Consider the following 21,622-nt stretch of genomic DNA (forward strand, 5'->3'; position numbering starts at 1 on the left):
AGAGACACTGTTGCTCTTGAGTACTTTAGAGAGGTCCCTAACAGCAGACTTTCCCATCGCGATACGCTTTTTGATTTCCTGACTGCTGGTGCCAAGAGTAGGATGTAAAATATTGTGTCTTTATAGATTATGTTATAACATTTGACCTACATGTCCCCTGGAAGTAAAAAAAGTTCCATATTCAAATGGTTTAAAGGTCTTATGAAACCATATTTGGACTATACTAACCATGTTTCATTGCATATCAGAGCCTCCACTAGGAGATGGCTATAAAGATCTCCAATAAGGCAAAAGGTTAATAGAAAAACAATGGAAATGACTATGTATCACATAATCATCCTTTAGTTAATGGCTATGGTATTTGAATTTTTTTCTCTAACAGAAAAGTCTGCTTCATATCTTATCTGTTTGTCTCTCTCTCTTTAGACTTGGATGTTGCTATGATGGTGAACAGATTTCAACAGAATGGCTAGATTAAGACAGAGTAGGAGAACAGGTTTATAAATCTATTGGGAAAAAAATCAACCAATGAAAACTTTATGGAGCATGGCAGTCTGAACTGTAAATGATTAGGAGGACTGCACGAGATATGTGAAGCATTTATTCTGAGTGTATAGGGAGCACCTTGAACATAGTTAACAACAACACACATCATCTTTAGGAGCAGATAAATTTGTGATCATGAACCACAAATTTACTAATTATATATATATATATAAAACATGAAGAACAGGACATTAGCCTAACAAATGACGGGGCTATAAATAAACAGAACCAACAATTTGCTTACAATTTTGGAAGTTCTATTATATTACCGCCATGTTACTGAAGGAGTATGATTTAAGTCTTACTTTGGGTTTTGTAAGACATACATACAAGTTAGATACAATGTAACCTGCAAATGTTCCTTTAAAAGCTCTAAAGATATGTCAATTTTCAGATAGTGTCATTTCAAATTTTCAGTTTAACATTTCCTATTTCTAACTTTCCTCCACGATTTTCTACTCTCAGGATCAAAGAAAGAGAATATTACTATTTGCCTTTATACATATAAGAATGTAAATTAATCCTAAATCTGAAAACAAAAAACTGATCTGGTGATCTTATTAGAGGAAAGAAAAAGCCTTTATAAAACGTTTGGCAGAAGCCTGAAAATAATCCTTTACAAAACTCTTTCTGCTAAAGACACTTACCATAGGATCTTTCATCTCGAGAGTAGCCTTAAATTTCTCAATACAGCGTTTTTGAAGGCAAGGAATAGTAGTTACTTCTGGACTGGTAGACAAAATAAATATTGTCACAGCAGTAAGCAGACTGACTTCATCAAGTTCTTGTTGTGCTCCATCTACTAAGAAGAAATGATCTATTAGCGAAATTTACTGCTTCATATCAGAGCAAGTGTGTTCAGCAAGTTGAACAGATATTTGAGAGGCTGGATTTATGAGGAGGAATGTGACATCAGGATTGGAGGAAGACTTATCACCACCATACATTATGCAGATGACACAACCTTCCTTGCTTAAACGGAGGAGAACATGAAACATTTGCTGCAGAAGGTCAAGGACTGCAGCCATCAATATGGATTGCATCTTAAGATCAAGAAAACAAAGATCCTTACCTACTTGCCAACACGCAGTATCATGATAGATGGAGAAAAGATTGAGGTTGTCAATGATTTAATCTTGTTCAGAGCCACAATCAACACTCTTGGCACCAGCAGTCAGGAAATAAAAAGACAAGCTGCTTTAGGAAAACCTACTGTCAAGGATCTCTCCAGAGTGCTAACGATCAACAATGTCAGTCTAAGAGACTAAGGTGCACCCAATCTAGGTTATGGTATTCTCAATTACTTGGTATGCATCTGAGAGCTGGACAATGACTAAGGATGGCAGAAGAAAAATCAATGGTTTTGAGTTGTGATGCTGGTGAAGAGTCTTGACCATATCATGTACCGCCAAGAGAATAAACTGGTCTGTCCTGGAGAGGGTGAAAGCAGTTTGCTCCTTGGAGGCAAGGATTTTGAAGCTCCATCTCATATGTTGGTCCTGTTGTTAGAAGGGACCAGTCCTTGGAGAAGGACATGATGCTTGAAAGGGAATAGGGTCACTGCATGAAAGGAAGTCTCTGAATGAGATGGACTGTGTGGCAACATGGCCAGCTGTGTCGGAGACGGTGAGGTTGGCTCAGGATAAGACAAGGCTCAGAGTCAGGGTCACTATGAGGAGGAGTTGACTTGATAGCACAGAACAAGCCTCTTGAGGTGGATACAGAGATGCACCACTATGATTATCTTCGTGGGAGGATGTGTGTTCAGCTATAAGAGATGTGGATTAGTTTTCAGTTCTTTCAGGTTCTTGAAAGCTTCACTGAAGTTGTCTTGGCCTTGCACTGCAGTTTGAAGCCATCTTCTGTTCAGTATTTCTACTCTACCTTTTTTATTCTCAGGTGTTTTCCCTTAGTCAATCTCTGGCTTTCCAACCTACATCTGAGTATGTGCTTCTGCAGAGCCGGACTGTTGCTACTACACCTGATTCACACAGAGGGGATCATGGCTATTTTCTTTTGCCAGTTAGCATCTTTTAAGATACTAGAAATGCACAGATAAATGCAGTTATTATTGAGTTCGTGGATCTTTTATAATACTGATTATTCCAGACAGTAAACTTAATAGGCATCAGATTCTATTAAGCTTTCAATTTCTAAACCAAAGTAGATAGGCATTTTATAATCACTATAATATACTGCTGAAAATAAAAACAGCATGACACAATAACAAGAAAAGAGAAAAACAAATTTTAACAGCTACTGAAACTAAGTCTAGTATCATTTATAGACACATGCGAGGTTATAAGCTAGATGTCTGTCATATATTACTATTCTAATAATTTCCTGCAATATATCTTTACTTTGATAATGAGGCTTTGAGAAGTTAGGTAACTTGGTTAGTCACATAGCTAGTAAACAATGGAGTGAGGATGATAAACATACATTTGAAGATCTGGTAATATTAGCTAACGACAGGTATAAACTGCCAATCATTTAATCCTTTTAAAGGTTACAGAATTAAAATAAGATCATAAATATTTTCTTATTCATATTCTCTAAATACAATGTGAACATGATCTCCGGATGACAGGCTGCCAGAGAGATCAAGATAGATCCTTAAAAGATAGATCCCCTCCCTGATTTTTGGAACCAAACAATGGCACCCAAAAAACCTGATTTACCTGGATCCCAACAATCAAGGATTGTTGTTAAAGCACTACGGAGAAGGTCAGTCCAGGCACTATGACTCTTTTCTGCTCGTGCCATAGGAGATGATAATATTGCTTTCAGAGCTTGTAGAGAAGCAGCAACTGTTGAAGATAACTGGCCTCCAGGTAACTTCACAGCAGTTTCTCTGAGAACTCCAATTGTGAGGTAGAGTATAGTAGGAAGAATTGAGACGCTTCCTGAAAGATAAGATACATTTTTAAAAACACTCTGGGTTTCAGCTTATATATCAGTAATCTGATATTAAAAAAAATCTTACTCATGAGAGATCATAAATAAGACAATGCCAAAGACTAGCAAATGTTCTTTGAGAACATTTCCCACAAAGGGCTAAAACTTTTTTGTAAAAGGAAGCTAAAGAAACTTTATTAAGGAGTCTCCCGGGCAAGATTCCTTGGTCTGCAGAGAGAGAAACAGGCAGAGGGACAGACCAGGGAAATACCGCACCCTAAAGTCTATCCCACCTGAATTTCAGAACCATCTCAGGAACAGGTTTGAGGCCTTGAACACGAATGAGCAAAGACCAGATGAGCTGTGGGAGGATATCAAGGGTATCATCCAGGAAGAGTGCAAATGGTCATTACAAAGACAGAAGAGAAAAAAAGGCCAAAATGGATGTCAGAAGAAACTCTGAAGATTGCACTGGAGCGCTTAGAAAGCCAAAGCACAAGGAAGAATTCAAGATACTAAAGAGCGGAATAGAAGATTTCAAAAGGCAGCGTGGGGTGACAAAGTAAAATATTACAATGAAATGTGCAAGGAGTTGGAGTCAGAAAATCAAAAAGGGCCGAACTCGCTCAGCATTTCTTAAGCTCAAGGAACTGAAGAACAAATTCAAACCTCGAGTTGCTATAATCAAGGACACTTTAGGCAGAATATTAAATGATCCAGGAAGTATTAAAAGAAGATGGAAAGAATACACTGAGTCACTGTATTGAAAGGAATTGGCAGACACAGAAGAATTTCATGAAACAACATATGAGCAAGAGCCTATGGTGATGAAGGAAGAAGTTCAGGCTGCTCTGAAGGAAATAGGAAAAAAAAAGGCCCCAGGAATAGATGGTATACCAACTGACATATTTCAGCTAACAGATGCTGCCCTGGATGTGCTCACCAAGTTGTGCCAAGAAATCTGGAAAACAACCACTTGGCCAACTGACTGGAAGAGATCTGTATTTGTTCCCATCCCAAAGAAGGGTGACCCAACAGAGTGTGGAAACTATAGAACAGTATCATTGATTTCATATGCACACAAGATTCTACTGAAGATTATCCAAAAATGACTGCAACAGCACATCAGCAGAGAACTGCCAGAAGTCCAGGCTGGGTTTAGAAGGGGTCATGGTCCTAGGGATATTGTCGCTGAGGTTAGATGGATCTTAGCTGAAAGCAGGGAATACCAGAAGACTGTCTTATCTGTATTTCATTGACTATGCAAAGGTGTTTGACTGTGTGGATCCTAACATACTGTGGCTGACTCTGAGAAGAATGGGAATCCTAGAACACTTGATCATGCTAATGCGAAACCTATACTTGGAACAAGAGGCAATAGTCAGAACAGAGCAAGGAAACATTGCATGGTTCAAAATTGGGAAGGGCGTACGCCAGGGATGTGTCCTGTCTCCATTCTTTTCAACCTGTATGCAGAACAGGTTATCCGGGAGGCTGGGCTCTATGAGGAGAAATGTGGGGTCAGAATTGGTGGAAGATCTATCAACAATCTATATTATGCAGATGACACAACTCTGCTTGCTGAAACTGAGGAAGACCTCATGCACTTACTGCAGAGGGTTAAGGACTGTAGCCTTCAGTATGGACTGAGGCTCAATGTCAAGAAGACAAAGAGTCTCACCACTGGACCAATTGGCAGCATCAGGATGGATGGTGAAGAGATTGAGATTGTTCACAGCTTTAACTTGCTTGGCTCCACAGTAAACACTCTTGGCACCAGCAGCCAAGAAATTAAAAGACGTATTGTGATGGGAAAGTCTTCTGTTAGAGACCTCTCCAAAGTATTGAAGAGCAATGGTGTCACTCTGGAGACTAAGGTGCACCACCTGATACAGGCCATGGTCTTTGCAATCAGTTGTTATACATCAGAGAGTTAGGCAATGACTAGGGAGGATAGAAGGAGAATTGATGCCTTTGAGCTGTGGTGCTGGAGAAGAGTATTGAGGGTACCATGGACTGCTAGGAAAAGAAACAGATTCATCCTGGAAAGGCTCAAACCGGGCTACTCTTTGGAGGCAAGGATTCTGAGGCTTCGTCTAACATACTTTGGACATGTTATAAGAAGAGACAGGTCGTTGGAGAGGGACATCATGCTTGGTAGGGTGGAGGGACAGCACAGAGGGGAAGGCCCTCTATGAGGTGGATTGATTCAGTGACTGGGGTAATTGGGATGAGTGTATCAGAGACAGTGCAATTGGCACAGGACAGAGGAGAGTTTAGGGCTGTTGTACATAGGATTGTAAGGGACTCGAGGGCACACGACAACAGCAACAACAACAAAGTAGATTAGGATTAGATTATAGCAAGGGTCTTTAGTGAGGGACATTCCACTATGGTTTAGCCAAATAAGTGGTCTCCTAGGGAGGGAAGGAAGGGGCACTCAATGGTAATATAGGCTGTTTACTCCCTTTATTTACCTGTGAATATTCCTTGAATCCTTTGTTCTCCCTTTGACCTTAGTCCCAGCCTGACACCCCAGCCTCTTTAATGAGAAAAAGGGTGACATATTCTTTCTGGCTACTTCCTGATGAAGAGGGGTGAAGGTCTGGGGCTCAGTGGCTGGACTGGGATGTCCCAGGACCAGTAGCCAAGGGAGAATCTGGACAGCTGGTTCAAATTGGTCATTTCTTTTATCCTGTGAAATAAGAATTCAAAGAGCCAGGGAGCAAAAAAATGACCAGATGAAGAGCTACTTAAAGCTTGGGATCTGAGTGAGGCAAAGAGTAGTGGAGAGAGCAATTAGCAACAATACAAAGAGGTACTTAGGGCTTGGGATCCGGGTAAGGTGAAGAGTGGTGGGGGAGCAATTAGTAACAATATGAAGAGTTACTCAGGGCTGAGGACTTGAGTGAGGTTAAGACTAGTGGGGCCCACCATTTAAGAGGTGTAGGAGGTCTGCTCAGTGAGAGGAGCATGCTTGACCTGGGAAAGGTGGTGCCAATGGGGGTTACTTATGACCTTAAACGCTGTAGGAGTAGTTAGGATGACTGTGTAAAAGGGCTAAAACTTTCAAGATAATTAAAATAAGTTTTATTTAAAGGTCATTTTTGTTGAGATAAAGCTCTGGAATCAGATGAGAAAGCAACAGCACTGCAGAGACTGTTTATACAATGAATTGTGCAATATAAAATCCCTATGACAAAGTCCTGAATGATCTGTTCTGTATAAAGATTGAAAGCTATGGAGACAGGATACATCCCTGACACACTCCTTTCCTGATTTTGAACCATGCAGTGTTTCCCTGGTATGTTCTGAGGACTGCTTCCTGGACCAAGTAAAGGCTTTGCATGAGGAGAAACGTGGCATCAGATTGGAGGAAGACTCATCAAAAACCTACGTTATGAGATGATACAATCTTGCTTGCTGAAAATGAAGAATACCTAAAGCACTTGCTGCAGAAGGTCAAGGACTGTAGTCTTCAATACAGACCGAGGCTCAACATCAAGAAGACTAAAATTCTCACCACTGGGCCAATTGACAGCATCATGATACAAGAAGAGATTGAGATTGTTAACAATTAAAGCTTGCTCAGCTCCACAATTAACGCTTTTAATACCACCAGTTGGGAAATCAAAAGACAAATTGCATTGGAAAATCTGCTGTCAGGAACCTCTCCAGAGTGTTGAAAAGCAACTCTAACAGACTAGAGACTAAGGTGTGCTATGGTTTTTGCAATTACTTGTTATGTGTCAGAGAGCTGGACAAGACCAAGGATTACAGAAGAAGAAGAATCAATGCCTTTGAATTGTGGTGCTGGAGTAGTGTCTTGAACATATCATGGACTGCCAAAAAACCAAATAGGTCTGTAAGAAAAGTTCCCCCATTGTTTTACAATCCCTCCCTAGAGGCTAGGATTTTGAAGCTCGGTCTCACATACTTTGGGAATGTGTCCAGGAGAGACTGGTCATTGGAGAAAGACATTATTTTGGAAGCGTGAAGGGTTGAGGGGCAGTGTGGGTGAGGAAGACCCCAGATGAGATGAATTGATACAGTAACTGGGACGGTGGGGTTGGTACGTCAGAATTAGTGACACTGGTGTAGAACAGGGTTCTGAGCTTCTGTAAATAGGGATATTATGGGTCGTAGGCAATGTGATGGCACATAACAACAACAACAACATTACAACGTCCTTTCTTATTTCTGATAGTGGGTCTGCTTCTCTGGACTCTGACTGATATATCCCTTCAAGCTTCAGAGGGCAAAAAAGGAAGAAGACAAGATGAATTCAGTTTTTAATATGATGAAGACATGGTCCCAAGTAGCCCTTATTCTCAGTCCTTTTGCAGGGTCTGGACTGAGCCACATAAAACAGAAGTGTCACAGCCAGTTCCAGAATCTACATGAAGTTCTCAGACTTCAGATCGGAATGACTGTTCGTAGTCCTCTACTTTTTTGGGCAAGTCAATTCACCTCAGTTTTTTCTATTATAAAATGGGGACTCAATAGAATTACTGACAATAAGGAACATCCGATAAACAGTGTCATTTAAAAAAAAATTTAAGGCTGGATTAGGGCTGTTGTACATAGGGTCGCTATGAGTCGCAAATGACTCGACGGCACATAACAACAACAACAATACTTACAAATGTTATTTAAATAATGAAAAAATAAAAAAAGTTTGAGGCATTATTTAGAAAAAACCCCATTTTCTTCAGAAATTAGAACTGAAAGCAGTGATGTCTGTACAATAGGCCACCCGTTATTTTTATATTAATCAGGATAAAAAATATCAATAACTAACAATAAACTATCAAAATGTATCACTTAGTATCATAATGCTTTGGCTATTTTATTTCTTTTAATATTAATTTCAATGAAAATTTACAAGGACTTTGGATTTCTATTCATTCATTGTTGCACTTTTCTTCCCTCCCAAACCTCCTCCGCCCACTAACACTACTAAGAAAAATTCTTTCATTGTTTTACAATCCCTCCCCCCAGGTCCGCTCTACTACACAGCCTTCGCTCTGGACTCCTGTCAAGACAAAAATACCTAATCACATGTCCCTTTTAAACAGAACACCCCCATGATACATCTTGAAGGATATGTACATGTACAGCCAAGCACAATCAATAAGAGTGCATCTGAATTCCAAAATCAATCTCCATAATAGTCTATGTGTTTCCTACTGCCAAAGGGGCCCTTTAGAGTAGTGAGAGAAGATCTTCACCCTGAAACCCACAGCGTCCCTTTTCAGCAGGAAGTAGCTAAGAGAATACGCCATCCCCTTTTCCTTATGACTCAGGGTGAAGTCTCTCTCAGGGAGGAGTGATAGGGAATGGCAAAGGATACACTGACAAAGAAGATTAATCAGAACTGGCTTTGAAAAGCACTGTGGCATTTGGACAAGAACAAACTGGGAGGAGGGTAGAGAGAATAGTGCAACAATGAATGAGTGGAAGCCCAAAATCTCTGTAAATGTTTATGAAAATTAATAAAATATAATTATAGAAAAAAAAATAAACAGTTTTCTCTCTCATCTGTTTCAATGCAATATATATTATTGAATCCATCTTTCTCAGTCTGCCCCCCAACCCTGATGTCAGTCCTGTTTTACAACAGTGGCACCATGCAGTATTTGTCCTTTTGTGACTGAGATACCTCACTCAGCATAATGTCCTCCAGGGTTATCCATTTTGAATAATATTGCATTAGTTCCTTGTTTTTCAATGCAGCATAGTATTCCATTGTGTGAATATATCACAGCTTCTCTATCCATTCGTTTGTTGATGGGCACTTGGGTTGTTTCCAACTCCTTGCTATTGTGAACAAAGCCATGATAACCATGGGTTTGCATATATCTGCTTGGGTGTATTCCCAGCAGTGGAATTGCTGGGTCAAATGGTATCTCTATTTGCAACTTTTTGAGAAAGCGCCATACAGCCTTCCACAGTGGTTGCACCATTTTACACTCCCACCAACAGTGAATAAGGGTTCCAGTTTCTCCACAACCTAGCCAGCATTTGTTGTTTGCTGTTCTGTTAAATTTTGCTATTCTTACTGGGGTGAGATGATATCTCATAGTTGTTTTGATTTGCATCTCTCTTAGAGCTAGGGATTTTGAACATTTCTTTATGTGCTTGTTAGACATCTGAATATCTTTGGTGAAGTGTCTGTTCATATCTTGTGCCCATTTTTGAATTGGAGTATGTATCTTTATCTTGTTGTGATGGGCTATTTTATTTCTCAGCTGACAGCTGCAGAATAGTAAAATGTATTTTTAAGTAATATGAAGAGGTGTACTCAATACAAAATATTTTCATGGTCACTAACATATTACAAATTTGTTATAAATTTAAGGGAAGATACTAAAGAAAAATGATCAATTTCATTTTCTCAGATGTTATTTAACAAAACTCATACAGTGGTGTTTTTTTTTTAATTTTCTGCTAGTGTGTCTCTTGCCATTTGTGGAGTAAGGATATAGGCTTTAATTTGGATCGAATCTGATAGTCAGGAGACTAAAAATATCACATAAATTGGTCAAAACATACTCAAGTTTAGAGATGCTTAGCACTTAGTAAATATTTACTGAGAATTTATGTGCTAGATTCTTTGGAGGATACAAAATTTACGTGGAAATAAATATATGTTTGCATATTTATCTCCTCGCTATACAGTAATTGAAGACTAGTAGTCAACTGCTTAACTCTTCAGGTATTGATAAACTGTGGGTTATGGAGGCCCAAGGCGGCCTGTTTCAATGTGGGCTGGCATGCCTCCGGCTCTTCACACTGCTTCCCCCACCAATGCCATCTTGGTTCCCCCTCTCTATACAATAATTAATGACACATAATATTCTATATGCCATGTAAATAATCCTGTTGGCACAAAGGGTAAGCACACTTATCTGCTGAACATAAAGTCAGCGGTATGAACTCATCAACCACTCCAAGGGAGAAAGATGTCACAGTCTGCTTCTGTCTATGGAGCAACTCTATTATGTCTTATAGTGTTGCGAGTCTTCAAAGCATCTAAGCAGCAAATGGGTAACAGGCAAATGACAGAAAACTACATACTTATATACAGATGCATCATATGTACATAATAAAAATAAAAGTCAATATAAGCTAGTGTTTTTAGGACATCTTTACAGATAAGGCAAGCCTGGAGCTGAGCTTTGAAAGAAGGCAAAATTTTAACAAGCAGAATACAGACAGGTCATTTCCGACCAATCACAGTATGACAAAAGCACTGAAGCACGATTAAACATAAAGACTACTACTACTGGGTATGGAATTTCCATGGAAGGAAGCAAGAGGTGGTTAAGGACCTAACAATGAGCTCTGGTGGCACAATGGTTAAAGTACTTAGCTGCTAACAGAAAAGCCAGCAGCCTGATTCTACCAGGCACTCCATGGTAGGAACGATGTGACAGTCTGCTTCCATAAAGATTTACTACCTTGGAAACCTCATGGCACAGTTATACTCTATGAGTCAGAATGAACTTGATAGCAGTGGGGTTAGTTTGAAATGACCTATAAGCATCATAGAGAGGATTTTAAGTACTGTATTAAAGGTTATTAAAAAAATATAGACTTGATTCTGGATAGAACTGGCAGGGAAAGTACACTAGAGAATACTGAAAAATACCCAGGAATTAACAATTGCCACTGATATAAAATATTATCAATCAAAGAAGAGCATATTTATTTACAGTTCTTGCTAGCTTTGTATTTATTGTCATTATTTTAGTAAAATAAATTACTAGAATGTAATGTTAATCTTAGAAGATTAAAATAATATTAAAACCCTTGAGTCAGCACTAATGTAATGAAAAAAGGATTAGATCCTAGGCTCCATTATCTAGTAAAGTAATTTATGTCCTTCTCTGAATCAAGGATAACAATCAAATAGTACATCTTACCTTCAGGAGAACACACTGCAGGAAGTTCTGAGAGAATAACCAATGCTGCTGAAACTAATCTACTTCCATCTTCTGACAGCATCTGTGGCTTTGAAGTTTTTAATCCTGGGCTACCTGTCAATTTAGGATTTAGTTCTGGGAGTTGTCTAACTAGAATGCATACACACAACTCTAGGGTTGCAAAGACCAAAGACTTTCCAGGCACAAGTCCTCCTGTGTCCTTTCCTTCCCCAAATTCTGGCAGAGTTTCCTTTTCAGCAGCTCCATCATCAACTGAAAGAAAAAAGAGTGTTGAATAAATAATTTGTGCTTGCTCTGCTTTTGGGAGATGGCAATTTAGTTCATTTCTGTTACAGGCAACACTTTAAATGGTTAAAGTCTTGGGTTTTGTTAAAGCTTGAAGGAGAAGCAGTTCTGGAAGCAAAAGTAGTAGTTCTTTTTATGACTTTTTACTGCAATAAATAAAAAAAATCTTTGGTAACCATTTCAGCTATAAAATACTAGCTGCAAACCTCATCTATTAACCTTGTGACCTTATATTGATAGTGGTAAGAGAGAAAGAAACCTAGATCCCTGATGTTTTCAAGAAGCTGCCATCATTGTCTTGGACAGCATACCACTGGACTTCTGCATGAAATAACTGTGTTTTAATTCCATCATCTATTTTATTGGATTTTCTGTTTTCCATTGTCAAATATAAGCTTAAGTGATAAACATCACTAGTATTAAAGTAGATATGCAATTTAATCAGTTTTATGAAACCTAACCACCAATAGAACAAACAGGTCTCTTCTGGAGACAGTGAAACATGGACAGACAACGTGTGTCTGGAGGCCAATATGAAGTTCTGTCTCATATACTTTGGGTATGTTCCCAGAAGAGGTTAGTCCTTGGAGAAGGATGTCATACTTGGAAGGATAGAGGGTCAGTACAGGAAAGGAAGACCTTGGATGAAATAGATTGACACAGTGACTGTGGCAATGGGGTCAAGTATGTCAGAGATGGTGAGGTTGGCTCAGGATAGGGCAAGGTTCAGAGTCACTGTTTAAAGTGTTGTTATGAGTCACAGTCGACTCAATAGCACATAACAATTCATTAAAAACTGTCAATAGTTCTTTTAATTCAAACATTAAAGAGTAATGTAAATAGTTGTAGTCAAAGCAAGTGCTCTATTAATATCAAGAATCCTAGGCTAAATGCGTGGTACTGTTGGTCTAGAAATATGGCGCTGCCTAAAAATCCAAAGGCACATGGTTTGAATCTCTCAGCTGCTCTGTTGGAGAAAGACAGGTAATCAACTCCTGTGCAATTTGCTGCCTCAGACCTGAAGGTGGGTGAGCTAGGAGTGGGTTCGAACCCAATGGCACATAATAATAACAGGCTAACTTAGGTATTGCTTAAGCTCTACTTTTTCTGAAGAATAACTGCTTACCTATTGACATGCAGAGATAAATAAAGCCTTGTAAAGATATGTCTAGAGACTTTTGTACTATGCACATTATCCACTCTTGTCAAGTTGATTCCCACTCATGGTGACCTTTCTTTGGGTTTCCAAGGCTGTAAATCTTAATGAGAGCATACTACCTTATCTTTTTTTTCTTCAAAATAGCAAGTGGATCAAAATGACAGATATTCAGGCTAGGAGCCCAAAAAGTAATGCCCTATATCCCACTCTGGGTCCTTTACCATATACAGTGATTATCAAAATTACACTGATAAATATGCAAAGCTTTTTTTTTTAAAAAGGTAATTAATACAGCATTAAGAGTAATATTCACCTTCTGCACTTCTTCTTTTCTCTTTCACATGTTCTTGAGCGGCACATATAATTTGCCTTACCACTTCAAGTGAAGCCAACTGAATAGAAGGTGATTCTCTGGTCAAAATTACTCGATGTAGCACATTCAGTAACTCAATACCCAAGTCCTTTCATAGAAAACAATCAGGGAATACTGTATTAGAAATCACATACTATTTACTTTTGTAAAAAAATACCAGTATTATAAGCCATGGCAAAATTCAGAAAAAGAAAATAAATTGTTAACAAAAAAGAAAGTTAATTTCTACTAGAAAATCATAATAGTAAAAAAACTCCCCCAAACCTTCTCCCATTTACATGTAAAAATAGGTGAAATCTGATTATTAAAACAAAAATCCTCAAACCTATTACTGCTGACATGCTTCTCATTATAGAAAAGATGGCTTGTACTATTTCCTTTGCTGTCTGTTGGCTTGGTGGTAAAGAACTGCACTGTCAACCCAATGACAAGGTGGTTCAAATTCACCAGCTGCTCTTGGGAGAAAGATGAGTAATTTCTTTCATGAGATGTATTTCCTCTGTCTACCATCAGTTATGAGTTGATTCTGACTCAATGCTACACAACAACAATCTTTACAGAAACTGACTGCCATATCTATCTTCAAGAGAGCAATTGGTGATCCATCAACTTTTTGATTAACAGCTCAGCACTTAATCACTTTAATACCAGAGCTCCTTAAAACTACTGCCATCAAATCAATTCCAGCTGTAGTTACCCTACAGGGCAGCAGAACTGCTCTACAGGATTCCCAATGTTATAACCTTTATGAAAGCAGATTGCCACATCTTCCTACCATTAGAGGGTAATGGGTTCAAGCAGACAAACTTCCAGTTAACGGTCTAGCACATATGCAAAGGGCCATCAAAGATTCTTATTTCTTAAAAAATACTGGATAAGCTTTCCAAAGGTTACGCTTTAGAATCAGTAATTCACACTACATCATTCAATGTTCTTCATCATATTTAACAGTAAAAAAATGAAAAGCTAAACTCTGGGGATAAGTAACTTTCTGAAATAAGGTTATGTAATATTTAGTCCATTTTAAACAAACTCCAGAATGGTTTTTGTCCAAGATGTCACTATGAAAAGACATTTTTAACACGGCCCTGACTTGGGAAAACAGAAAAAGAAGTGTGCAAAACAAAGATGATAAATTTGGCTGAGTGACTGTTACACAGATTCCAAGATTTATATTAAGGTTTTTTAGTTTTTATAAAGAATAAGGATGAAGAATGACATTAAAAATGGATTTTAAATTAATAAACAACATGGCATTAAAAGTGGATTTTATATTAATAAGCAATGAGTAAATCTATATAAAGTATAAAATATACAGGGTATATACTTAAATACTATCCTGGTTATCTTTTTTCTTTCAATGGCATACTCAGGTAACTTCTATCTTTAAAAGTTAACAGTAAATCTGTCATTATAGCAACTGTTGAATATATGGGATAAATAAGACAAAGAGCTGAAAATTAATTTAAGTCCATGAAATGCCAGGTAGAAATCTGCCTAAGTCTTTAATTCCTGTAATAATTAGCGGTGGCACTGAGAGTATACAAAAAAGGAAATCAGACAACCTATTTTAATACTCAAAAGTTAGTGATGAAAAATCAATATAGTAGATAATACATGATGTACAGCTGCCCTTCAGAGAGCTATCATAGAAAGTGCCATACTACTATGTACTTTTAACCATGGCCAACAATGGGTTATAGATGGTATCTGACACCATAGATAGCCTGGTTAACTGCCTATTTCCCTGAAGGAATACTTTGTAATGTACAACAACTACACAGAGCAGTCAGATGTTCTCATGGGGAAATGGAATGTAAGATATAAATAAAGAGCAGTATGTACAGCAGTAAAAAGATACACAGAAGGAAAATCACATGTGGTAGTGGCTCCTGCATTGCACAATCCAGATATAGAACTTTCTTATTACAGAAAATCTGTTGCTCTGCTACCCTAAATGTGATGTCTCTTAGGTTGGTTAGATCCACCAGTGGCTTCTGTGGGAGGAAGAGGAACAATCTCATCCTGTGCCATTTATAGCAAAACAAAACTCACTAGAAGAGCAGTTATGATCTGGATCCAACTTCTGATTTCTGGTGGCATAGTAGGTTAAGTATAGGTTAACTGAAAGTCATCAGGTTGAACCCACCAGCTGCTGCCTCAGAAAAAGATGAACAGTCTCCTCTGCTAAGTAAGCTTTACAGTCTTGAAAACCCAGTAAAAGGTCATGAAGAGTTGGAATAGATTTGATGGCAGTAGGGGTTTTTTGATACAGTAAAAGCAACAAACAGAGAATGGTTAGTGGGTGACAGACAGCAGAACTAAGTCAGAGAAGTGAGACTGTTCCTGGGTCACCACAGCTGCTGATGGTATTCTAGTTTTAAGGCTTTGTTGTCCAACTATTTAGTTTTCCTTTTTCTTCTGTTTTTCACTGTTCACTCAAGTAACCTGAATTATATTTCAATTCATTGAGATCTGCAAGAACCTAACAAAAACCAAGAAATTACCTGATCACTGCCAATTTTAGATCTGGGCCAAGGAACATCTAGAAGGGCCTGTAATGCATGTAAACATGCAGTAATGCTCTCCATGGTTGCATCTGACCGCAAAGAACACAGAAATTCCACACTGATTCCTGCAAAAAGTAGAAAAAAAAGTGGCTTCTTTGAGTTTCTTAGTTAAGCAGGTTAAATAATTAATCTATCCTGACGAGAAGATACACAAATAACCATAGTTTGAAAAAGTTAATTCAAATAAACTATAATGAATTAAGATTCTACACAACTCACTGAACAATTACATGATAAGGCAAATTCCTTAGCAATGGTGGTTTTTGTTTGTTTGTTTATATGACACAGGAATAATCTCAACTAGACCACACACTACTGTCTAGTTATTGTAGTTAAAAAATGCATAAATTACAATAAAATTATACCAGAAAAACATTGACTTGTAGTTTCCCAATTATTGAAAATAAAATTTACAGAGTGATGACTATGTATCATTCTTTACATATCATTTTATGTAATTGTCACAGTATCTGGTAAAGCAAGGATTATTATTATCATCATTCATTTGAAGATAGGGAATATACAGAGATCTTTAGTTATTTCAATTTATTGAGGCTAGAAACAAAGGGCACAGCAAGAATTCGAACTCCGGGAGTCAAACTATTTAATCTGTACTCATAACTCCGCAACTCTTCATTCGAAAATAGTTTCTTTTACATAAGTGCTTAATCCAAGGCAAATAAATGGAAGCAAATTTAATATATATGTGTGAAATATGGGCATATATGGTCTCTGGTCTAGGGAAAAAACCAACAAATTTTAAAATCAGTGAGAATGGAGGAGAAATCCAAGTTTATTCTATCATACATATATATGTGTATGTTATGTGTATATGTTATTTATAGAATATGTATACACTGGATACTACGTCGATCTCATAAAAGAACAAAGTCATAGCTGCCTAGAGCTAACAGGTAGTAAGGCACAACTGAAAGATAACGCTACAAGTTCTTTCACTGACCTAGAATAAGATGGAATCTATCAGTGTAGACATCCTCAGGAGACTTCACTGTAGCTCCAGATGATGATCCCTGACACATAGAAGTTGGTGTTACAGGCCTTGAAAGATTAGATGCCCCCTCATCTTGGTCAGCCAGAACAAAGTCTGTGCTTGTAAGCCACAGTGCTGTAGCATGGAGGATAAGTGCCCAAGAGTTGTGATAATGGAATTTTGCATGTTCACCAGTCTCTGCAGTATAGAAAGCACCACCTACCAAAAGGAAAAGCAAACAGTTGAGGAGAAATGAAAGAAAAGTTTAGTTTGTAAAACATTTTCTCTTTCTAGTAATGACAGAGACAATTCCGTAACTCCTGAAAGTTTCCTTATATCCCTTTATACTTAGTTCCTTACATTCCAAAGCAATAACTTTCTTTTATAATGAAAGTTTTGACTTCATAAACATAAATGAACACACAGAGAATGTACTTACTCATTTGTAACAGGCTTTTAATTAACAATGCTTTCATGTTATTAATATTTTGTTATCTTTTACATATATCAACAGACAAATGTTGAATTAAAGGACTGACATACTTTTAGTTTTATTAGGAACCTGTAAGCTAATTTTTAAATTTAATCATAAAACATTTTAAGATAAAATATGTGTCTATAAAACAATGGTAATTACTCATAAAGACTGACAATATAATTTTGTCTTTTTTATTTTTAATTTTTTAAAAAATTTTGTGTGTGTGTGTGTGTGTGTGTGTGTGTGTACTGTCAAATCATATCTGAAAGGTACAGGAGGAGATTGCTGTGCCTTTTCCAGCAGAGTATCTGATGGATTCTAATGTGTACTACTGGGATTGCAGTGTAGCTTCTTGCCACTAGGCCACCAGAGCTGCCTTATAATTTTAGTTTTTTAAAAAATGTTTTACTTTATTTCTTAAAAATACAGTTTTTATATATCCATAAATCTTGGCCCTCTTTACTAAATTTTCCTCAAGTTAGTGTGAATCATTTTTAACTTTCATTTTTTTTTTCTTTTCAGTTTTGCAGTAAAATTTTTGCTGGAGAAATCAAACCAATTGGCAGCTGACCTGCCACTGGGTCTTCCAGGCTGCAAATCATACAGGTGAAGATTATCCATTTTTCTCCTGAAGAACTGCTGGTACAATGACCAGTCAGAGGTGTGACCTTTGGGTTAGTAGTACAACTCACTATGGGCTGTGCCACCAGAGTTCCCTGTATGCAATCATAAATACATGATTTTATACAATTAAAAGTTTAGTTAAAAGGTATATTGTATGCATTCTTTGGGAACTTGCTTTTTTTTTTTAATATAACATTATGCTTCTGAGATATGTAAAGTTTACCATGCTTGCCGTATGCATCAAAATGATTCTGGGGAAATATACTAGATGAACATTACTTGCTAAAAAAGGCAAAAAGCCAGTGAAATATATTCTAACATATCATTAAACTTAGTTATGTAACCAATATAAAAATATTGAAATATTTTGTAACCCTTTTTCCCCATATTAAGCCTTTACTATATGGTGAGCATTTTATACTTAAGAGAACATTCTTTAATTTTTGACTCATGTACTTTTAACTTGTCAGTTAAATTTGTGTCTTCTAGGCTGCAACAGTTCCATGATGCATCTTTAAGGATATAAATATGTATGGCTAAGTACAATTGATAACAGTGCATCTAAATTCCAAAATTAATCTCCACAATAGTCTACGTGTTTCCTATTGCCAAAGAGACCCTTTAGAGTAGTGAGAGAAGATCTTCACCCTGAAACCTACAGCAGGAAGTAGATAAAGAGAATACGCTGTCCCCTTTTCCTTATGAATCAGTGAAATCTCTCTCAGAAAGGAATGATAGGGAATGGCAAAGGACACATTGACAAAGGAGATTAATCAGAACTGGTTTTGACAAGCACTGTGGCAATGGGACAATTAAAACAAGACTTTCAAGGGAAAAAAAAGGAGAGGAACGAAATGGGGGGTAGGTAGAGAAAATAGTGCAACAATGAATGAATGGAAATCCAAAATCTCTGTAAATGTTCATTAAAATTAATAAAATAAAAAAACCTGAAAAACAAACAAATAAAAAAGAGAACATTCTAATCAGAATTAGCAACATTTAGCATTCAATAGCTACATCTGGATAGGGTTGTTGCTGTTGTTAAGTGCCCTAGAGTTGACTACAACTTAAAGTGACTCTATGAAAAACAGACTGAAACCTTGTCCTATCTTGCACCATTCTCACAGTTTCAAATATGCTTAAGGTCACTGTTGCAATCACTGTGTATGCTTAAGGTCATTACTTCAATCACTTAATCTTGTTAAGGATCTTCCTCTCTTTCTAAATATAAAGTCTATATCCAAGGACTGGCCCCTTAAAGAAGGTTTTATTAAAATATAAGTTACTGACAAACATTCTCTACATAAATATTTTACATTCTTACCTTCAACAGGAAGTAGAGAAGCAAATTCTGAAGGCAAAGTTAAGAGAGCAAAATCTTGAAGTGCAGCAAGCCAGAGTCTACTTAGTGTGCCAAGATCTGTGTGGATTAAATCAAGAAGTCCATCTGATGAACATGACCCATTTCTGCTACTCTCCTCTAAACAGGTGGTGGTCTTCAAATGCTGTTTGAACTTTTTTTGTCTTTCCACAGCAATTATGTAGACCTGTTAAAGATTAATTTTTAAATAGAAAAATCTTGCTTCCATAGAAAAGGTCCAATAATATTTTTATTTTGAAAGGCAGACTAACCTTGGTTCATACTGGATCTAAAATGCACCGTGCCATCATGCAAGCATACATGTATAACCATTTATATAAAACTGAGGTAGAGAGCCAATAGTATTTTCTTCAGTAAGAAACATCAGGGATAGCAAATACCTAGCAAATAAACTGTCACTGTATGACAGAAATAATTTATCATGGCACTCTTTCTCACCAAGGTTTGCTATGGCCTTATAATCCATCTTAATATATAGTTCAGACAGACATCTCTGAAATATCCTAAAATACTGAAAATATTTGTATTCAGAGTTGGTATAAATCATTACAAATAGATAACATAAATAAATTTAACATGGACTATAAAATGTTAGTCAATATAGTGGATAACTATTTAAAATTAACAGACTCTAAAAAATTTATTTAAATAACATGCATTATCCCTTTACGACTCTAAAAAAGGTCTGTAGGATATAAGGTTGAGGCAAACTAATCTGTGAGGCTAACTGTAGTCTAATTCAGATAAAGGATATCTACATGTTTATATATGTATATGTATATGCATGCATACGTGTATGTATACAGGCTACTTATATTCTCTATTCTAGATAAATGTACCTGTTAAAATATTTTGTTACATGGCACATAACAACAACAACAACAACATTTATTAATGTGTGAATATAGATTCCACGGTTTTGATTCTGATTTACTATAGGTATTTTATAACATATGCATTAACATCTCTAAAAAGAAAAAATTCTCAATTTCAAGATTTCAGATATGAAATTATTATACAGAATGAGTTCATCAGTCATTATTTTACCTTTGGTGAAGGTAGTAGTAAGTAATGGACCTAATAAAGAGCAAACAGGAGATTTAAGCTATTATAATGAACACTATGAATAAAGAGTTAATTGTAAAATAGATTTCACCTATTACAGAATATCTGTTTGCTCAGTAAGAACATATCTTTGAAGAACATTAGATTCAGCTTATCAAATACAGGAAGAACTATTTCCTAACCAAGGTTTGTTAGTTCAAAATAATGACATAACAAAGAGATTCTTTGGACAATATCCCTCTGTGTGATTTACTGCCATTGAAAACCTACTGGAGGGTCAAACAGGGGTTGGTTCCAACTTGACAGTACACAAAAAAAACAACAGCTAGTTGGTTTTTTATAGACATGCTGTCTTTTATTATTTTTATTATCTTTTGTGTATGTACCTTAAATTGGATCTGACTGGTACAGGAGGAGATTGCCCTTCTCCAGTGGAGCATCTGGTGGACTCGAACAGTGTGCCTTCGGGATTGTAGCGCAGCTTCTTGCCACTAGGTCACCAGAATTCCCTAACATCTAATTTTAATACTATACTACGAGAGTGTGTTTGTGTATGTCTTTAAAGTACATAAGACATTTTTAGGACAGTTAAATAATTCTGTATGATACTGCAACGGTAGAAACATGATCTTATGTGTTTGTCAAAACCCACAGAAGCTGAACTTCAATATAAACTACAGATATCCATCAATTACAATAATGCACTATACTAATCCAAGTTAGTGGGTATAACTGGTATATTCGGGGAAAGGGAATGTATGGAACTCTGTACTTGGTAAGAGGTACTTAAACAGCTAAGAACTCACCTGCTAACCAAAAGGAAAGCAGTTTCATTCAACCCAGTGGCTCTGCAGTAAACTGATGATTTGCTCCTATAGAGATTACAATGTAGGAAACCCAATGAGGCAGTTCCACTCTGTCCTACAGACTCATTTATGAGTCAAAATTGACTCAATGCCACAAAACAATAATAACTGTACCTTTTAAAACTTTTTCTATAAATCTAAAAATAAAAAAAATTGGGGTTGCTTTCACAGTTAGAAAGTATTTCTAGATCTATCTTGAAGTACAACATTGTGACAGGATAATAAGGATAATATCCATTGTTGTTGTTGTTGTTGTTATGTGCCGTTGAGTCGCCTACGACTCATAGTGACCCTATGTACAACAGCCCTAAACTCCGCTCTGTCCTGTGCCAATCGCACCATCTCTGACACTCCCATCCCAATTATCCCAGTCACTGAATCAATCCACCTCATAGAGGGCCTTCCTCTCCTGCGCTGTCCCTCCACCCTCCCAAGCA

General features: G+C 37.1%; 1 protein-coding gene across 2 annotated transcripts in view; it reads right to left on the minus strand.

The window, feature by feature from the left end:
- Positions 1–21,622, minus strand: part of HEATR5A (HEAT repeat containing 5A) — a 154,937-nt gene that overhangs the window by 4,895 nt on the left and 128,420 nt on the right. The window contains exons 27-33 of one of the 2 annotated variants that reach the window (XM_006889975.1): positions 19,198–19,420; positions 16,742–16,990; positions 15,718–15,845; positions 13,151–13,298; positions 11,373–11,645; positions 3,228–3,452; positions 1,194–1,348 (exon numbers count right to left, since the gene is read on the minus strand). In XM_006889975.1, the coding sequence (XP_006890037.1) occupies positions 1,194–1,348; positions 3,228–3,452; positions 11,373–11,645; positions 13,151–13,298; positions 15,718–15,845; positions 16,742–16,990; positions 19,198–19,420 (1,401 nt within the window). The remainder of the gene's footprint in view (positions 1–1,193; positions 1,349–3,227; positions 3,453–11,372; positions 11,646–13,150; positions 13,299–15,717; positions 15,846–16,741; positions 16,991–19,197; positions 19,421–21,622) is intronic. The other variant, XM_006889976.1, reaches the window with a different exon arrangement.

The sequence above is a fragment of the Elephantulus edwardii genome, unplaced genomic scaffold, assembly GCF_000299155.1.
Source record: "Elephantulus edwardii isolate Elephantulus edwardi_28Jun2011 unplaced genomic scaffold, EleEdw1.0 scaffold00084, whole genome shotgun sequence".
In the NCBI taxonomy this organism is placed as follows: domain Eukaryota; kingdom Metazoa; phylum Chordata; class Mammalia; order Macroscelidea; family Macroscelididae; genus Elephantulus; species Elephantulus edwardii.